This window comes from Muntiacus reevesi, chromosome 2 (genome assembly GCF_963930625.1).
Source record: "Muntiacus reevesi chromosome 2, mMunRee1.1, whole genome shotgun sequence".
Classification (NCBI taxonomy): domain Eukaryota; kingdom Metazoa; phylum Chordata; class Mammalia; order Artiodactyla; family Cervidae; genus Muntiacus; species Muntiacus reevesi.
In genome coordinates, this window is record NC_089250.1 from 251667688 (window position 1) to 251687535 (window position 19848).

At 39.5% G+C, this 19848-nt stretch overlaps 1 protein-coding gene across 1 annotated transcript in view; it reads left to right on the forward strand.

Moving 5' to 3' along the window:
• The window catches only part of PHLPP2 (PH domain and leucine rich repeat protein phosphatase 2), a 59327-nt gene that overhangs the window by 23087 nt on the left and 16392 nt on the right, over window positions 1-19848 (forward strand). The window contains exons 4-12 of the mRNA XM_065925698.1: window positions 1298-1488; window positions 6917-7042; window positions 8233-8387; window positions 10129-10275; window positions 10663-10893; window positions 12457-12659; window positions 14478-14538; window positions 17976-18071; window positions 19379-19534. Coding sequence (XP_065781770.1) covers window positions 1298-1488; window positions 6917-7042; window positions 8233-8387; window positions 10129-10275; window positions 10663-10893; window positions 12457-12659; window positions 14478-14538; window positions 17976-18071; window positions 19379-19534 — 1366 coding nt within the window. The remainder of the gene's footprint in view (window positions 1-1297; window positions 1489-6916; window positions 7043-8232; window positions 8388-10128; window positions 10276-10662; window positions 10894-12456; window positions 12660-14477; window positions 14539-17975; window positions 18072-19378; window positions 19535-19848) is intronic.

The following is a 19848-nucleotide window of genomic DNA, read 5'->3' on the forward strand; positions in this document are numbered from 1 at the left end:
ATACTTTGCTTTGTTCCATCCCAGATCCTCTGAATTAAACTCTCTGTGGCTAGGTCTTGGCGTTCTGCATTGTAAACTAATTCTCAGATAATTCTTGGGCACATAGAAATTGAAGAATCCCTGGTCTAAAGGAATTCTACAGTTGAGACTGAGAGGGAATTGGAGAAAACTTGAGTGCTTTTGTAGCTTTGATGGAAACAATAGGGAGGGTGGAGATGAAGAGTGAGAAGGAAGAAGAACCAAACTCCCCAAGGAATGTGGAATTTAGAATATAGATGAAAGGATTGGCCTAGACTAGAAGGAGAGATGGTGGTGTTAACATACAAAGTTTAAAGCTTTGAAGTAAGCCAGCCCATTTCCTCATTTTTTTATACAGGAAACACACAGTCAAAAGGGTACCATGATGCCCAGGGTTTAATCAATTATGTAATAGTATTGGGTACAACCCAGTTTTTTCACTTCCCAGTCTGTTGCTATTTGCTCAGCCTCATACTGTTGCGGCTTCTGTTCATTTCTGTGTAGAGTTACTGTCTGTTTCCAGTAGTACTTTAACCAAGAACATTTCTTCTGTTTATAATGCTCTGTTTTGTTCACCATTGCCTGTCAAATAAAGTTTTCTAAAGGGTGGTAAAAGAGAGAGATGCTCTTGCATGTCTGTATCAGCTTCTGCTACCGTGATTGGGATAATTGATTGAAATATCAGCCAAAAGCTTTTCCACACAAAGAGCAGGAAGATGGAGGATTGTGTACAGAAGTAGTTATTAATTTCCTCCTTCTGCAGTGGACTAGGCACAATAATAGTGGCTGCCTCTTATTCCATACTTCTTTTGTATCTGAAACCCTGCTTACTGCTTTATATTCATCACCTTGATTTTTTATGAAAACCTTCCAGAGGTAGGTAGTGTTAAGATATGAGCTGTGTAAATGGGAGATGTCAAGGTCAGGGAGGTTATGTACTTCAAGGAATCAAAGTAAGTAGCAGGACTCAAGTTTGAATGTCTGACTCCCAAGTCCATGATCTTAACCACTCTGTCATACTGCCTTTCTTTGTGTACATGGGGGCTGTGACTGGAAGAAGGATTGACAGTGGCATCCGAAATTCATAGTGCTCCCATTATATAACTTCAGGGCTGGACAACATTTTAAGACTGAGAGCTTATTTTGTAGTACTTATATTGCTTGGTTACTTAAATCTGTATTAGGGTTGCTGAATGTTAACATGTAATGCTTTCTTTTTCCCTTTCATTATTTTTGTACCACCTTAATGGTGGCTTCTGATATACTCTTTTCTTTTCAGAAAAACCATGCCAGATGGATCATCTGGATCGAATCCTTCTGTCTGGCATCTATAATGTACGCAAGGGAAAGACCCAGCTGCATAAGTGGGCTGAACGCCTGGTTGTTCTCTGTGGCACCTGCCTCATCGTGTCCTCAGTGAAGGATTGTCAGACTGGGAAAATGCACATATTGCCTCTGGTTGGGGGAAAGGTAAGACCCACAAAGATAAATTATTCTTTCTTTGGTCATCTTAATTAAAAAAAAAAATCACATATGCGTTTCAGAGTTTTTTCCACATCTTTTCAAAGAAGCTATTCTGAACATTATTAAATATTACATCACAAAGTTTTTGCATTCTTAGGTTTAAAAGAAACGGACTCAGGCTAATTTACACATAAAACAAGTTTTTTACATCACAGACTCCCTTGGAGGTCCAAAGACTATGTTGTTGATCAGTTGCTAATTTGTGTCGGACCGTTTGTGACCCCATGGACTGCAGCATGTCAGGCTTCTGTGTCCTCCACCATCTCTTGTAGTTTGCTCAAATTCTATCCATGTCCCAGGTTCTGTTGCAGAACCCGTCTGTTGAAGAAACCCGTGCTTCCACTGCTAGGCACTGAATGCTGTCAGTAGTACCACCAAGAGTAGCCAGGGGCTGCTGCCATTAGCAGCTGCCTTTGGAAACTAGAAGTAGTGGCTCCTTTTGGAAACTAGGCTGCCTTTGGAAACTTAGCATCCAGCACCAAAACTGATTCTTTCCTATTTCTCCTTTTCTCCCATTAGACTGAAATTGAGTCTGGAGTGCTCATAAACTCCTATCAAGCAGCCAGAGAGGCCTGCCTTTGGAAACTTAGCATCTTCCACCAAAACAGATTCTTTCCTATTTCTCCTTTTCCCCCGTTAGACTGAAATTGAGTCTGGAGTGCTCATAAACTCCTATCAGGCAACGAGAGAGACCTGCATTTTTTGCATTTGTACGAGAGAATTCCCCATGATAGGAAAAGCAGTTCGAAGTCATCAGAGTGATAGATGATTGGAAACAGATAATGCTACTGTTTATTGGAAGTTATAAGAGAGAAAAGAACCTGTAAATAATTGACAGGCTGACAACAGCTTTCTTTTCATCAACAATGTGTACAGAACAGTATTTGCAAAATTACTGAGAGAAAATAAGTGTCAACCTGTATTTTATATCCAGTTGAATTACTTTGTGAGAATCAAGGCAAAATAGAACATTTTCAGACATTTAAAAACTAATGAGGGACTTACTGGTGGTCCAGTAGCTAGGACTTGGTGCTTTCACTGGGTTCAGTCCCTGGTCAGGGAACTAAGGTCCTGCAAGCCATGCTGCACAGCTGAAGGGGAAAAAAAAAACCAACATAAAACTAATGAGCTGGCATATATCCTCACTGAAAGAACTACTAAAGATGTATGTCTAAAAAACAACACCTCTCCAAATAAACAGGGAAAAAAAGAAGAAAACAACAAAGGAAAGTAAATTCAAAAGGAAGGTATAAGATATAAGAATAGATGATGAGTGCTAACACTGATAAAATATGGTAGTAAATTTAATACTGATTGTAAAAAGATTTAAATTTTTTTTTTTTTAAAATATAAATTTCAACAACTAAAGCTCAAACTCCTGAACAGCAGTCAGGATGTGGTGATGTGTTCAATGAGGAACGTGTGATACAGTCTTTGGATAAGAGGAAAGAAAGAAAGTGAAAGTGAATTCGCTCAGTCGTGTCGACTCTTTGCGACCCCCATGGACTGTAGCCTACCAGGCTTCTCCGTCCATAGGATTTTCCAGGCAAGAGTACCAGAGTGGGTTGCCATTTCGTTCTCCAGGGGATCTTCCCAACCCAGGGATCGAATCCAGGTCTCCTGCATTGCAGACAGACACTTTACCCTCTGAGCCACCCCCAAATAGCTTTACGTTTTGTTAGAAAAATGGTCAAGTACTAACTTAAAAATTTTAAGGATCACTACTATAAGTAGAGTGGGAAAAAAGAATATAAATTCTGTAATGCTAAAAGAAGGCAGGTAAAGGATTGAGAAAAAGGAGCAAAATAATTAGCATGGTAAGTTATAAATCCAAATATTTTGTACTACTTACTGTTTATAGGAGACACACCTAATAGAAGGCTGAATATGAAATGATAGAAAAATCACACGAGTCAAATAGTAACCAAAAGAAAATTGGTATGGTTATATTAACAGCATACAAAGTACATGAAAGTTTGTATGCAACATAGGACTTGTGTCAAGACTACATAAAGAACATTTACAACTTGGTAATAGACAAATAACCTATTTTGGCAAAGTTGGGAAGCGACTGGGAACAGTCACTTTGGAAAACCTGTTTTTTTTGTTTCTTATAGTTAAAAATCTGCTTATCAGAAAACTGAGCATTTCTCTAAGATACTGAGAAATGAACACAAATATTTACAAAAAGTATAAGTGAATGTTCATAGCAACTTTGGTTATAATTGACTCAGACTGGAAGCAGCTCAGTGTTCACTGAGTGGTGAATTGATAAAACAGACCTGCTGTATCCACATGTGCTGTATTCACCGCGCCACTGAGCAGTGAAAAGGCGTGAGCTGCTGATACACACAGGGAAAAGGGTGCGTCTCAAAACATTCAGTGGAAAAAGCCAGATGTAAAAGTCTATTTATTGTATAATTCAATTTACGTGAAATTGAAAAGAAAAAACTGTAGTCATAGAAAAGAGACCAGTGGTTGTGCCATGATATGGAAGAAGGGGATTGGCTGCAAAACAGCATGAGGGACGTTTTGTGGGTGATGCGTTGTCCAACTATGTTTGTTCCATCTTGTCAAATTGTTCACTTACAGTTTATGAATTAAAAAAAAAATCACAAATTTAATGTAAATTATAACCCAGTAAAACTTGCCTCCTGAGAAAGACATTAATGTGCAAAAGCATTAATAGGGATAAGGAGGCTCACTGCAAACTGATGAGAGGAACATTTTACATGTATTACCATGTAGTCTCAACATACATATTGCAAAACTAACAAAATTACTCAGAAGTTGACAAATTAACTTCTAGTGGAAGATTTACAAGCCTTTCTCAGAATTTGACATTATATGACTATTTTTCTGTGTCAAACATCCCATAAAAATATTTAGAAGAAAAGGTTATTCTAAAGCAATCAATAATGCCTGTTCTTCATTTCAACAAAGTCCTTTATTTTGACACAGACTCATTGAATTGTGGTGATTTATTACTGATAAAAATAGCTTAGTTGTAAGCATCACAATTGAATGTTGTGAATATTATTTAATTTTATTGGATCTTCTTAATATGATTCTTACTTGTTTAAAAGTATTTTGTGTTTCTGCCATTTGGTTCAGTCTTTACTTGGCACCAGAAGTCTAATGATTTATAACTTGGAAGTTTCCAGCTGACTCATCAAGATTCAGTAGCTATGACATACAGAAGTGAGATGTCAGACAAAGATGTAAGTGGTTCCATAACTATAAAAAGACTTCATCTTCATCAATGGTATATAGGCTGGGTTGTTGAAGAAAGCTGTTGTTGTGCTATGAATCCCTACCATCACCCCAAATGGGACTGGAGGAAGTTCTGACTCTTTCCTCAAGCCCAGTGAAAGAGGTTTCAAAAGAACCCACGGAATCCTGATTCACGTTCCCTGCAGAAAGGGGGACATAGTACACTGGTATCCTGCCTTCTGACCAGAAGTCTTGAGGATGAGATAGGCTGCTTTGGTGATTGATAGACCACAGAACCTAACTCATGTGTTGGGATTCTTGTGTATTCCTTGGGTTTGTTAGTATGTGACCCAATTGGGTTGAGAGGGAACATGAGCCATTGGGTGGGTGGGTGGATTCTCATGTCTGGTGGGGCCACCTGGAGAGGCCAACAGACGTCACTGGAGGATGGGCTGTCAGTGGACCACCGGGTTCCTTCTCATCTGGGGAGGAAGTGGTCACCTACTGGAGTAGTATGCATTAGCCTGGTCAAGGAATCTGTAGGTGAGAAGCCACTATTGGTTGAATTAGGGGGCTGGTATCCAAAGAACCTTCAAAAGGACCTATTGAGGAAGATCATCTCCTTTAAAATCTAGTAGATCCAGAGAGTGTGAAGTCAGGTTATGACTCTGCTAGTTTAGTAATAACCTTTGGGTCTGCATGTTCCCTGTTCTTCATTCTGCTGCACGTTTGTGCTGGACAGGGTCAGAAATGGCTTCTAGCCCATCACTTCGAAAGTAAGAGAGGGGGTGAGTCCAAAAAGGAGGCCAGGGTACTCCTTGCAGGCAGGTGGACAGCTATCTCCAGTGTACCACAGTGGAGGCGGAAAGGCTTGAAGCAGTCTTACCTTTGAAGTGGAAACTTTGGCTCTTACCTTGTGGGCCTGCAGACTCTCCTGTTCTGAAACCCCCCTGCAGTGGAAGCACAGAATCCTAACCACTGCACCACTAGAGAATTCCCCCTTTGGTTTTTTCTAAACAGCTTTATTGAGATGAAATTCACATACTGTACGGTTAACCCATTTAAAGTATACAACTCAGTGGCTTTTAGTAAATTCACAGAGTTGGGCAACCGTCACCATAATCGATTTTAGAATACGTCCATGACCCTTTGAAAAGAAACCCTGTGCTACTTAACCTTCATCTCCCCATTCCTTCTCTAGCCCCAGGCATCCATTAATCTACTTTCTGTCTCTGCAGATTTGCTCATTCTGGACAGTTCATATAAATGGAATCATACAATGTATGGTTCTTTGTGACTGGCTTATTTCACTTAGTGTAATGTTTTCAAGGTTCGTGTGGGTTGTAGTGTGTATCAGTGTTTTATTCTCATTCATGGCTGAGTAGTATTGTATGATGTACTACATTTTGTTTATACATTTACCTGTTGATGAACATAGAGGCTGTTTCTACTTTTTCCTATTATGAATAATGCTGCTGTAATTCACAGAAACTTTCTGTGTGGATGCATTTTTTTCTTGGGTATATACCTAGGAATGGAATTGCTGGGTTACATGGTTACTGTATGTTTAACCTTTTGAGGAACTCCCCAACTATTTTTCAAAGTGACTACCATATTACATTCCCAGATTCAGTTTCCCTGCATCCCTGCTAATGCTTGTTACCCAACACTTGTTATTATCTGTGTTTTTTATTTTAACCATCCTAGCGGATGTGAGGTGGTACCTTGTGGTTTTGATTAGCATTTATCTAGTAAATAATGACATAGAGGTCTTCCCAGGTGGTGCAGTGGTAAAGAATCTGCCTCCCAATGCAGGAGACACAAGAGAGGCAGGTTCGATCCCTGGGTTGGGAAGATCCCCTAGCGTAGGAAATGGCAACCTACTCCAGTATTCTTGCCTAGAAAATTCCAAGGACAGAGGAGCCTGGCGGGCTACAGTCCACAGGGTCACAAAGAGTCAGACACGACTGAGCACACACTCAATGATGTAGAACATTGTATCATGTGCTTATTGGTCATTCCTCTGTCTTTGGAGAAATATCTTTTCAGATGTTTTGCCTACTTAAAAAACTTGAGTTTTTTGTCTTTGTTGTTGTCCTGTGATTTTTTAGATTGGGATTGTTCTTTTTAATTGGTTCTGGTTTTCTCCCCGCTTCTTCAGGTAGAAGAAGTGAAGCGACGTCAGTACTCCCTTGCATTCAGCTCAGCAGGAGCCCAAGCGCAGACCTATCTTGTCAGCTTTGAGACTTTGGCTGAGTACCAGAGGTGGCAGCGGCAAGCTTCCAAGGTGAAAAGCTGTCAGACGTCCTCATGGGGAGATGAGAACAGAGAAACCCACAGAAAGATATTTTGAAACTGAACTTACTCCAAAGAGATTGAATTATAATTCTTATGTACATCACTCCAGGCTTTTCTGAATACATAGTGAATGAAATGGAATTCTCCCAGGTCCTTAACTTTTTATTTATATTGGCACAGTGCAGACCGCTTACAAAAGTGTTTTCAGGTACCAACTCTGTGAGGAAGGTAGGGGCTTGAAGGAATAGAGACACAGTGAGGTTCACATGATTCTCCCCCCACTGTGGTGGTCCGTGATAGATGGAGCTGTCCCCTAACTCATAGTCTGATGCTTCTGTCTGTATTTAGCCCAGCCTTTAAAGATGAATTGCTCTTAAATTATATTTCATTTTCCAAATTCTCTTGTCTTCTTAGCCATCTTTTCAGGATTTAAACAGTTTTTTTTATGGGGCTAGGTAGTTGCATTAAAGATTGTTTCAGTATAATGACATGCCACCAAAACATGAATGACTTTTGTTGTTTTTTTTTAAGATCCGTTTTCATAGCCCATGTTTTGTTAGTATACTATTATAGCAATATAAACCTTGTTTCGGTGTTATTTCTGTATTTGTGATAGTAATAAAATCTGCTATGAATAAATCTAGTTTCAATTTTAAACAACTTCTCCATTCTTCTGCCCTTGTAAAGAGAAATTAATATTTTTTTGAGCATCTTTTGCATGCTAAGCAGCAGTGCTGCATACTTGGTTTTTTAATTTTCCTCACGACAGATGAAGAAACTGCGCAAGTTAGGAGCTTGTGTGGCTGCAAAAGGCCATATTAAAAGGTCTTTTAGTATCACATTCCTCCTAATGTTTTGAACAGTTAACTTGGAATCATCTTAACTTTACTTCCTGTGTAAGCTGTTACTAACTTTCCATCTTTATGATTTTTTTTTTTAACTTGTAGACACTTTACACTTTACTAGCTTATACCTTTCTGTTTTTCAAGCATCTTAACGGTTTTGGGGAAAAAGTTAAAATTCACTGCTTCTTATAAATGAATACTCAGATCTTGTGACCTTTCTTGTCTTCCCCATCTTTTTAATCGGTTCCTTGTTGTGTCAGTGCTGTTCCATCCTCCGCTGGGTGGGAGACATTCAGCGCTGGCTCAGATGGCTCTTCTCTGTGACCTCGTCCAGGTGGTGTCCCAGCGCATCAGTACCGTCGACCTCTCGTGTCACAGCCTTGAGGAGGTTCCTGAGCATCTCTTCTACAGTCAAGATATCACCTACCTCAACTTGCGACACAACTTCATGCAGTTAGAAAGACCAGGGGGCCTTGACACTTTCTACAAGTATGTGGGGCACAGGTTTCCAGACCAACTTACTAAAATCTGATTGTAGTCAATATCTGTAGATAAGCATGTTTACCCATTGTGTACATATTAGAAAATTTCCCCTCCCTTTTGAAGAAGTAAGAATTTTTGTTCAGTTTTCCCACTCCCCCTCCCCCCTCTGTACAAGGTATGATAGATGTAAAGTTTCTGACATGGAGGCAGCATCGAGCTGCCCTTGATCTGGATAATCTTCTTTTTCTATAAGTCATTGACGGTGGAGTGTGATCTGCAGCCAGGGTAAACAGAGAGAGTCCATATTTGAGAAGTTTTTAAATCAAAAGTTTCAGACTTAAATAGCTTAAAGGAAATAGGCCAAATTTCAAGAATTCCACTCCCAGGTTAGGGCTTTTATCTTTCCTTTGCATCTGCTACTGCTAACTCACAAGCCCTTTGTCAGCGATGAAACCTCTCTCTCCTAATAAAGGAACCATTTCAGTCCTAAGGGACAATGACCCATATATTTTTCCATCTCCTTTGTTAGAATATATTCCCCATTCCCACCCTCCACCAACTTCACCTCTTTCCTTTCTTTAAAAAATGGGTAGACGTGAATAAATATATGGTGTAAGTAATTTGGCTTCTTGTGGGGAGGGGAGAAGTTGAAAGTTAAAGCGTTCAAACTACATGGTAATCAAAAAGCTAAATGTACATTGAAATGGCATATTTTACATACTTAGTAACTAGTATTTCATAATTTTCAAAAAATGTATGATTTTTACCTCATCTGAAATGTTTTGCAAAGTTTTCAAACATAAGCCTCTGTAGTAATGAGATAGTTATTTTAATAATATTGATGTTTATAAATAAAAACAAGCTATAATTTTTAAGGAAGTGGACTTCTAATATTTATGAAAATAGGATTAGTCTTATTTGAGGGCTGGCTTAGGAAATTGGAAGTCAAGGTGCCAAACCAAAGGAACAATCAGTACTCAAAGTCAGGATATTTGGAAGTCAAAAGTTGAAATTTTCGAAGAGAAATGTTAGAGAGGGGTACCATAGATTCAAGTCTAGAAGCAGATGATATGGTTCATCATTGTGGAGATCACCACCTTAGCCTTACCATCTTGCAGTAGTATAATGATGAAGTATAATACTCTTAAGTAGAATTACAGGAGTGACTCTTTAGGATCCAATTTATGATGATACTATCTCTCAGTGAGACATTATGTAGATACTTCTACAAAAATTTGAAGTGTTAAAAATTACTGTTTTGTGTTATGTATCATCACATTACAGTAAAACTGCATGTCACCTATGTATTTTTTAACTAACTGGCTCGGTCATCTACAAAAAGAGAAATTGCTTGTAATGAGATTTGATCCACAGGTTTGCTAGCTAGTCCTGTGTCCATGAATTGATTAATTGTAAGGCTTTTGTATATTGCATGTAGAAATTTCATAAAGGAAATTATTTGAAGCATATCAATAATGGTATTGATTTAACTTGATAGAAAATAATTGTACCATTGTGAGTTTTTCAAGAGTTTCTGCCTTTCTGAGGAGAAGAGAGAACAACTACCATCTCACCAGACCTGGTTTCTTTGGTAGCTCAGACTGGGCATTAGTCATCCTAGTGTCTGTGCCACACACACTGTTTGACACATACTGAGTGTTCAGTAAATACATGCAGAACAAATTCTTTGATGGACATTTATGACATCACTTTTCATTCAGTAATATAATGTGCCTTTGCTTTTTAGATTTTCTCAGCTGAAGGGACTGAACTTGTCCCATAATAAGCTTGGGTCATTTCCTGTATTGTTATGTGAAATTCCTACCCTCACTGAGCTCAACCTTTCCTGTAATGGATTCCACAACCTGCCCAGTCAGATTGGCAGTCTGCTGAAGTAAGTGCCTGATTTTTACTGGGTTTGTGTTTTCTTTTGTTTGCATTGTAAGGAACTTGTCTGGCATTTGGAATGAAGGTAGTTCCGTGAGCTCTTGCAGTGAAATAGATAATGTAATTATGAGAATTCTAGTCAGTAGCAGTTACTTGCCTACAGAAGAGACTAGTCCCTCGTTTTAACCACGGAGACTCTGACTACCTTTGATGTTAGAGGGACCCTCTGTATTTAAGTCATCTTAATAAGTCTCTATAGATAGACTGAGGGCACTTAATCATATTGGACTCATAATAAATTAGTGACAAGTAAAATTCCATAATTCTAGTTCTATCCATCCCAATTAAAACGTTTCATCAAGGAGTTTTGTTTTGTGTTGTTCTCTTCTTGCAGTCTTCAGACCCTCTGTCTTGATGGCAACTTCCTGACTACTTTACCTGAAGAACTGGGAAATCTGCAACAGCTTTCCTCCCTGGGAATTTCCTTCAACAACTTTAGTCAAATTCCCGAGGTTTATGAGAAACTCACTATGTTAGATAAAGTGTTTATGGCCGGAAACCGAGTAGAAGTGCTAAACCTGGGGGTGCTGAACCGGATGAGCCATGTCAAACATGTGGATTTGAGGTGAGGTCATTCTTTTTCATTTTTGATTGCACTGAGTCTTCACTGCTGCTTGTGGGCTTTCTCTAGTTGCGGCATGCAGAGGCTCCTGTTGTTGCAGAGCACAAGTTTTAGGCACATGGGCTTCAGTAGTTGCAGCATGTGGGCTCAGTAGTTGTGGCCCGTGGGCCCTAGAGCACCAGCTTAGTAGTTGTGGTGCACGGGCTTAGCTGCTCTGTGTCATGTGTCCCAGAACAGGAATCGAACTTGTGCCCTCTGCATTGGCAGGTAGATACTTATCCACTGCATCACCGGAGAAGTCTGTTTTGGTCATTGTTCACTGCACTTTCTTTTTGCCTGACCTCTGATGTTCCTTTACATTTTCTTTTTAAAAATAAAGACTCTTGAAACCATTAGGATTTTATAACAATGTATGTTTTTAAAGCTGTAGTAAAGCTTCATTTTTCACTTAATGGCAGAGAGATTTATGAATGAGGTAGGTGTACCATGTGGTAGAGATGAAGGTTGTTCTGACTTACCTTCCTAGCAACCTTTTATGAGAATTCCCATTTCCTTTCATCCTTATCAATGTTCGGATTTTAGCAGTCTTTTTCCTTGTTAGTGTAGTAGGTAGAAAATAGTATTTCATCATTTTAATCAGCATTTATTATGAATGAGGTTGATTATCTTTTTGTATGCTTATTGGTGGTTTGTATTTTTCCATAATAAACTTGACCATTTTTCTGTTGAATCATTGGGTTTCTTCTTGATATCTGTGGTATTAGAATTGAAATGTTACCAGTTTTACCAGTAATATTTTTTAATGAGAGTTTTATTCCTTTTTAAAATTATTTATTTATTCGTAATCTTTTCCTAAATGAAGATAGTAAAACACACATACTGAATGTTCTGTCATTTACACTAAGCCATTGATATCCCTCATAAAGACATGGTAACAAAAATTTATTGAAGAATAGGAAAATGAGAACAGGCCTGTGTGCATTAAATCATATACCTGTATAGAAAACACCAAAGAAGTCATCATTTGCTTTTACTTGCCCTTAAACTATTCTGTGTAGATACAGACTGTTTTCTTCTCCCTTAATTAATGTAATGGGAATCTTGGCGCTGGAGAGTAGGCAGAGCAGTGAGAGGCAGTGTGGCTGTTTCCTCTTGCTCTTATGTGGTACTTACTCTGTGACCCTCCTGCCACTATCAGCCCCAAAGGTTATGCTCATCTTCTCATATCTTTGTTTCATTCCTTCATCCCTGCCTAACCTTATTAGGTATTTGGATGCACGTTTTAGACTAACTGTTTATGGACATGGTCCCCTTTCCTTTCTCTTTATTTAATTTGTACATGTATTTGCCAATCTGCACAGTCTCTAACTTAGCTTGTAAACAAAGAACCCAAGGTACAGCTATCTGTGGTTATTTACTTAGTACCTTGCAAAATGAGGCAAGGAGTAAAATTCTTAAGTTGTTTAGGAAAGAGACAAGAGGAACATATTTCTCCTGTTTTTTTCTTTTGGTAAGCACACTTAGTAGACTTTATTTCTAATGATTTTCTTATTTCTGAATATTAAGGATGAACCATCTAAAAACCATGATTATTGAGAATCTGGAGGGAAATAAATACATCACCCACATGGATTTGCGGGACAATCAGCTGACTGACTTAGATCTTAGCTCCTTGTGCAACTTGGAGCAGCTGCATTGTGAGCGGAACCAGCTGAGGGAGCTGACGCTCAGTGGCTTCTCCCTTCGAACTCTCTACGCCAATTCGAACAGTGAGTTCTCTACCCAGCCTCGTGTGTTTCCTCTTGTAGCTCCTGTCCGAGCTGTCCAAGAACAGTGGCATCTGAGGTGTTTTTCAGTCACTCTGCCAAGTGGAGTTTGAGGTTCACGAAGACCTAGCTTTAATTTGCAGTCAGCGTTTCAGTGGTTGAGATATGCATAAAAAGACATTGCAGGATTATTTGAGCTCCACTAAATGAACGTTATAATAATCAGAGGCATTTTGCAAAATGCCAGGATGTTAGGGTGGGCAAGCATGTTTAAAAGAGAATATTAGTAATAGTCTTGCAACATGGGTTGGCCAGCTGCAGCCCAGGGGCTAAATCTGGCCTACATCTCGTTTTGTGTGGCCCTTGAGGAATGGGTTTTTATGTTTTTTAATGGTTGGGTTTTTAAAAAATCAAAGGAAGAATAATTTTGACATGGGGAAGTCATATGAAATTCAAATTTAATTGAATAAAGTTTGATGGGAACACACCCACATTCGTTTGCATATTAACCACTCTCCTGCTACAGTGGCAAAATGATTGAGTAGTTTTGAGAGAAACCACATGGCCTGCAAAGGCCAAATGTTACTAAATGCTTAGCCCTTTACAGAAGATTACCAGTCCCTAGTGTAAAACCTTGTGCTGCCTTAGTTCCAGAATGAGAAGCCCTTCACTTCAATAGTGATTTATTTGCCCCAGGAAGTTTTTCAATGTAAAAGGCCTCTTATTTGTTGAGGTCATTCTGTTTATAGAGAATTCTTTACTGAAGAAGTTATACAGTTGACTCTTGGAAAACATAGGTTTTAAATGCACAGGTCTGCTTTTTGTTTGTTTTGTTTGGCCATGCCATGGGACTTGGGGGATCTTAGTTTCCTGATCTGTGATTGAACTGGAGTCATGACAGTGAAAACACTGGATTCCAATCACTGGACCACCAGGAAATTCCCTGTACAGGTGTACTTAAACATGGAGTTTTTTCAGTAGTAAATACAATTGGTCCTTGAATAATGCAGGGTTTAGGGGCACCTCAGACAAACCCTTTAGACAAAAATCTGTGTGTAACTTTGCAGTCAGTCCTCTGTTTTCATGATTCTGTATCTGTGGATTCAACCAATCATAGATTGTGTAGTATTGTAGTATTTACATATATGTATGTATATATGTACATACATACACATGTATGTGTGTGTGTACCTGTATATATATATAAAACACTATCTATAAAGTTTTGTATGGATTTTCAACTGCTCAGAGGGTCAGTGCCTGTAACCCCCACATTGTTCAAGGGTCAATTGTAACTGCTTTTCTGTGTCTACAGAAGAAAGGAAAAGATACTCAATTTCACTAAGTGTCAGTCAAAGAAATGCAAATTTAGGTAATACCTTTCTATCACAGAACAGAGCAAAAGAATTGTTCTGTTCACAGAATCCTTAAATTCTACAACCTAGAAGAATTCATACCAACACTTGAGGTTTTGACACCTTAAGAGTAAAGAACTCAACTTTCAGCTTCACAGAAGTCCCTGGTCATCAGGGATGTCTTTTATTGAATTTATTACAGTATTGCTTCTGTTTTATGTTTTGATTTTTTGGCCATAAGGCATGTGCTATCTTTGCTTCCCAATCACAGATCAAACCTGTGTGCCCTGCATTGGAAGACAAAGTCTTAACCATGGGACTGCCGGGGAAGTCCCTACTTATTAGTTTTTAATCGTTAGTTCATCTCAGTAGATGACACAAATTTGTATCGATTTTCCTCCATGTTTCCTCTGAGTTACATTCTTCTTTGGAGAATGTCATTAACACCAATCTGTTCTCTGATTAGGATTGACAACAGTGAATGTCTATCCAGTACCCAGTCTGCTCACGTCTCTAGAACTCTCCCGGTGAGTGTGTCTCATTAGAGTGGTTGTTGTTTGATTCCTATACTTAAGAGATATCTGTTGGCACTCTGGCAGTTTTGAGGTATAGGAAATCCCAATATGTTGAAATATTTAGATGACGTAGAGAAAGGCAGAAGGTTTGCTAAAAGAGTATGTTTAATGGCCGTACTATCTAGTTGAAGTACTGAAGCTGAAGCTCCAGTACTTTGGCCACCTGATGCGAAGAACTGACTCATTGAAAAAGACCCTGAAGCTAGGAAAGATTGAAGGCAGGAGAACGAGATGACAGAGGATGAGATGGTTGGATGACATCACCGACTCTATGGATATGAGTTTGAGCAAGCTCTGGAAGTTGGTGATAGACAGGGAAGCCTGGCGTGCTGCAGTCCATGGGGTGGCAAAGAGTCAGACATGACTGAGCAACTAAACTGAACTGATCTAGTTAAAGGAAAGGTGCCTCTGAATTACTCATTGTTATAGTTTGTGGATTTATAATGAGTTGCAAACAAAGACATATTTCCCTTCCATGGGCATTGATTTTTCCAATTGGAATCAGATAATTCTTGGTTTTGAGTGACTTAAGATGTTATTCTCTTACTCTTGTGAGCCATGTCAATCTGATTTGCAGAGCGATGTTAATTATATTTGGGATTTTATTTCTTCTGTCAGTGGTCAAGAATAAACATAAACGAGGTTTGCTTTCTTTCCTTCATTCATTTTTAACACTATGTCAGGCATTCAGGAGTCAGTGGCTGAGTTTTACAATCTAGCTTATCTTGACAATCGGACAAGCAGTAAGAGGGCAGTGAGTATAGAGTGGTAGCAGCATGTGGAATGGGCAGTGGACGGAGTCCTATATTGTCAGAGTTGCCGCAAAGTTTAATTGAGACAATAAATGCAACATATGTAGCCTAGTACCTCCATAAAATAGTCTCTCAAGAAATGTTAGCCATGATAGCCAGGTTTCCTTTTGTTGTTGTGACTTTATCACTATTATTATTAAGCTGTTGTTCTAGATTCTTCCATCCATTTCTTTCTGTCATCTTCCTGTCAGCAAAACCCCTGTATGGTTCAGGATGAAGATTTACCTTCCACACTGAACTTGATCATTACTGAAGAAAATCATGTGGACCCACCCTAAATTCACAGTTTCCAGCCTCATCTGGAGTTTCTTCTTTTGTCAGTTCTTTCCAGGGTCCTCAAATCTGTTCCAAATTGCTTGGCTTCTATCGACCCCTCCCCATCTTATGTCCTCTGCTCTGGAGCTCAGCTTCCCATGTGACTGAGAAAATAGAGGTCATCATGGGTGATCTCCCTTAGCTTCCTACCCCCATGCTAAAATTCACATAGATCCATATGCATTCTCAGCTTTCCTTTATTCCAAGCCAGCCCAGCCATCTGTGCCTTTGATCACATCTACTCCCACTGCCCTGAACCTTGCTCTGTTAGTCACCCCTCCTTCTCTTCTTTCACATGTGTTCAGTGTCTTTCTTGGTCTCTATGCACATTTATATCTCTTGTCTTAACAAATAAACATTCCCATTATCTTGCACCCCTTCTAGCTACTATTCTGTTCCTTCATCTTGCTCATCCCTTTGTTTGTCCACATTTCTCAAGAATTATCTGTATTTCTTGGCACATTTTCCTGTTCCCAATTGTTCACCCCATGACAGCTGGCTTTAGACCTCCTCTTGTGGAACTTTTCTGTATTGACACTGTTCACCTTGCTCTCTTTTATTCAGACATGCTGTTTTCTTGGCTGGCTGATACAGTCTGATTTTTTTCATGCCCCTCTGACCATTTCTTCTGTCTTCTGTACTCTTCCTTAACCAGTCCTTTAAAGGTAACTTGTCTCAGGGTCTGTCCTTGGCCACTGCATTTCTCATTTGACACAATCTCATTTACTCCCAGGATCTCACTACACTTCAGTGTCAGCATCACTCAGAGCACCAGTTCAGACTCCCTTTTTTCAGCCTCAGACCTGTGTGTCCAATTTCATAATAGATGTTTCCTCCTGCGTGTCTTCAAATACCTCAGATATTGCAAAATGAGATTTATTATCCACCCCTCCACCAGCACTTTAACTAGTTTGTCTTGTTTTCTGTTTCAGCTTTTGGTGTTATTGTGAAATGATCAGCTCAAGATGGACACCACTGAAATTCATGATTCTTAACCTCATTTGGAGCTTCTCAGTCCTTTCTCTGGATAGGATTTGCTCTCTGGTCATCTAGGCTAAAGCCTAAACGTCACTTTTGATTCTTCTCTGTGCTCTACTCACATGTTTACTCAATCTCTAAGTCATTTTAATTTTTGCCTCCTAAGTGTTTCTGACTCCTTTCCCTTCCCTTCCAGGTGTACCACTACTCATTGAGGCTGTTATCATTTCCTTTTGGGATAAAATTGTCTCACAGCTTCTTGATTATGCTTCCTTTTACTAATACAGCCACCTCAGTGAGACCTCTTGTGTATTCAGAGTGAGCTCTTTAAAGTGCAAAACTGACATTGTCTCCTTGCTGCTCACAAACCCTTCAGTGATCCCCCTACACTTGCAGGATAAGGTCACAGCCTCCGAGACATGATTAAGTCTTTCCAGCCTTATTTCTTCTCACTCTGCTCCGTATTTGCCTCTCCAGCATCACCAAACTACTTATTATTCTTTTCTTGCCTCTGTGCTCTAGCGCATGTTATCACCTCTTACTTGACATGCCTGCCACACCTCAGGACATTGTGCAATATTCTACCACAGCTGTCATATTTCTTAGGGGACTTGCCTTGAAGGACTTCCTTCACTGTGTAGTCAGAGCAGCATCTGCATTTCTCTTGCAGCATTCACTTCACTCTGCCTCGTCGTACTGATCCATCCATCAGTAGAGACTTTGAGGCTTAGGGAAGCTAAATAAAATAAAATTCCTGTGACTGAAGATCTGGCCAGTACTCTACTGAAGATTTGAATTCACATTCTAAATGATCTGGCACTTTCCCCTGACTCGTTACATTTTGTTCTTGCTTCCTCACTTTTATTCCTTTCGTTCTTTTCCCCCAGAATTCACTTCTCTTCTCCCCCAGTCATCACCTGGGGATATCCTCCTCAGCTTTGAAGATATGTCTATGGTGCCCCATCTTCCTTTAAGGCTTCCTCCCCTCTCCTGTCCCATCCCGCCACATGTGTGCTTTTAGTGCTAAAGGCCTTCATATCCTCATTGAGCCAGCAGCACAGTTGCTCCAGTATCACACATGTGTGTGCTGCTTTCTCTCTCTCCACCTTTCTGTCAGCGACGTTCATTGGGCATCTACTGTATTCCAGGCAGCACACCAGGGGTGCCCTGGGGATTGTGCTTCTGCCCTCAGGGAGCACAGGGGCAGATGTGTTAGAGACTGGTGAAACAGTGTGAGTTCCTCCTCATCCAAAGTGATACCCTTTAATTATTTCTTTTCTGCAGAAACCTGCTGGAGTGTGTCCCTGACTGGGCCTGTGAAGCAAAGAAGATAGAAATATTAGACGTGAGCTATAATCTCCTGACAGAGGTTCCCATGAGGTATTCATGTGTTAATAAATATATTATGTATGTGTTTAATTAAATAATTTTCCTATATTTGGGTTGCCTGTCAAGGATGCTTTGATTCATCTGTTTGATAAACATTGAGTATCTGTTGCGTGCAGGGCAGCATGAGTACTGTAAGGAATACAGTAACACGTCAGGCCTAGTCTTGGCCGGCAAGGAACTTAGTAAGCAGATAGTAAGGGTGACCTGTGCAGAGATAACTGTGATACAATGTAACAAGAGTTGCTGGCAGAGGTCAGTGACTTGTTAGTGATAATAGAACATTTGTATTGAGTGATTTGTTATGAGCTGGGCAATGTTCTAAGAACTTTACTTTCATTATCTTATTTAATCCTGTGTTAACCTTATTTTATAGGTGCTGTTATCATCATCTTACAAATAAGGAAACTAAAGCTTAGAGTGGTTAGATAGTTTGTCCAATGTTGCACTTAACTAGGAAGTGATAGAAACTGGTGTTTAAATGTAGTCATTCTTACTCTAGAGCCTCACTTTTGGCCACTGCACTGTATAAATAACATGCCTTAAAAATTCAGAACTTTGAATAATTAGGGGATGCTGTGTGGAGAATACCTGTTTGAATTGACCTTTATAAGATGGTGGGGTTTCTGTATGTGGAGAGGAAATATACAGACATTGGGGGGTGAGGGGTGGTACCAAGTTGTGTAATGTGAGGTCATTACCTAGTGGAATCTTTAAAAGTATATGGAAGGCTTTGTACATAGTAGATATGAACATAGCATTGGAGTCAATCCTTAATCCAAATCCTGACTGTACCATTTACTACGTGTGATGTGAGATCTTTGGCAAACCAAAGTCACTTAACCCTTCTAACCTAATCGTTAAATGGCCTGGCACATTTTAAGAACTGAATAAGTCATAGTTTTTGTTACAATAAATTTTTTAATTAATTTATTATAATCGATTTTATTCATGTTAATAAATTCACTGAATTTTCGATGCTGTCTAGACTTAAAATCTAAATTGATTTATGGCACAAATTGCTTTTTTTGTTTGGGGCTTTTTGTATTTGGGGCTGTGTGCTTTCATTAGTTCATCTTTCCCCAGAATGACCTGAATGACTTCCTGGTGGGTGGTGGGTAAACATATGGTTGTGGCTGCTTTCTTGGCTCAGGCACCTGTCGGTGATGATACTGTCTAGAACACATTTCTGTACGTTTACTGATTTTAGTTAGATAGCCAAGGGCAGATTCAGGAAGAGAGATTTAAGCCTGTTTTTTTTGTTGTTGGTGGTGGTGTTTCTTTGTGCTCTATCCCCTTAGAATCCTTAGTAGCTTGAGTCTTAGGAAACTAATGGTGGGACACAATCACGTGCAGAGCCTTCCCACGCTGGTGGAGCACATCCCTCTGGAGGTGTTGGATGTCCAGCATAACCTGCTCACCAGGCTGCCAGATACTTTCTTCTCTAAGGCCTTAAAGTAAGTGCTATAGATTTTATTGAGAAGAGCAGGACCATGGGCTAAGCAAATTACCTGGACTTATCATCGGAGTGACCTTTGAAACTGTCTTTACAGAGTGTTTACTTCATAGTCCGGCTATGAGTGGACTTATTTGCAGTTTGTATGGAATAAAATATGACACTGTCTTAGGAGGCAGAAAGCTTCAACTCAAAAGGTGAAATAACCATCAAATACTTGGGAAGTTACGATGTTGTAAACAGGTTTCAAGAGCTTGGGAAGGTTCAGGCTTTCATCTCAGAAAAGGAATACAGTTATGATCTTCAAAGAGAGGC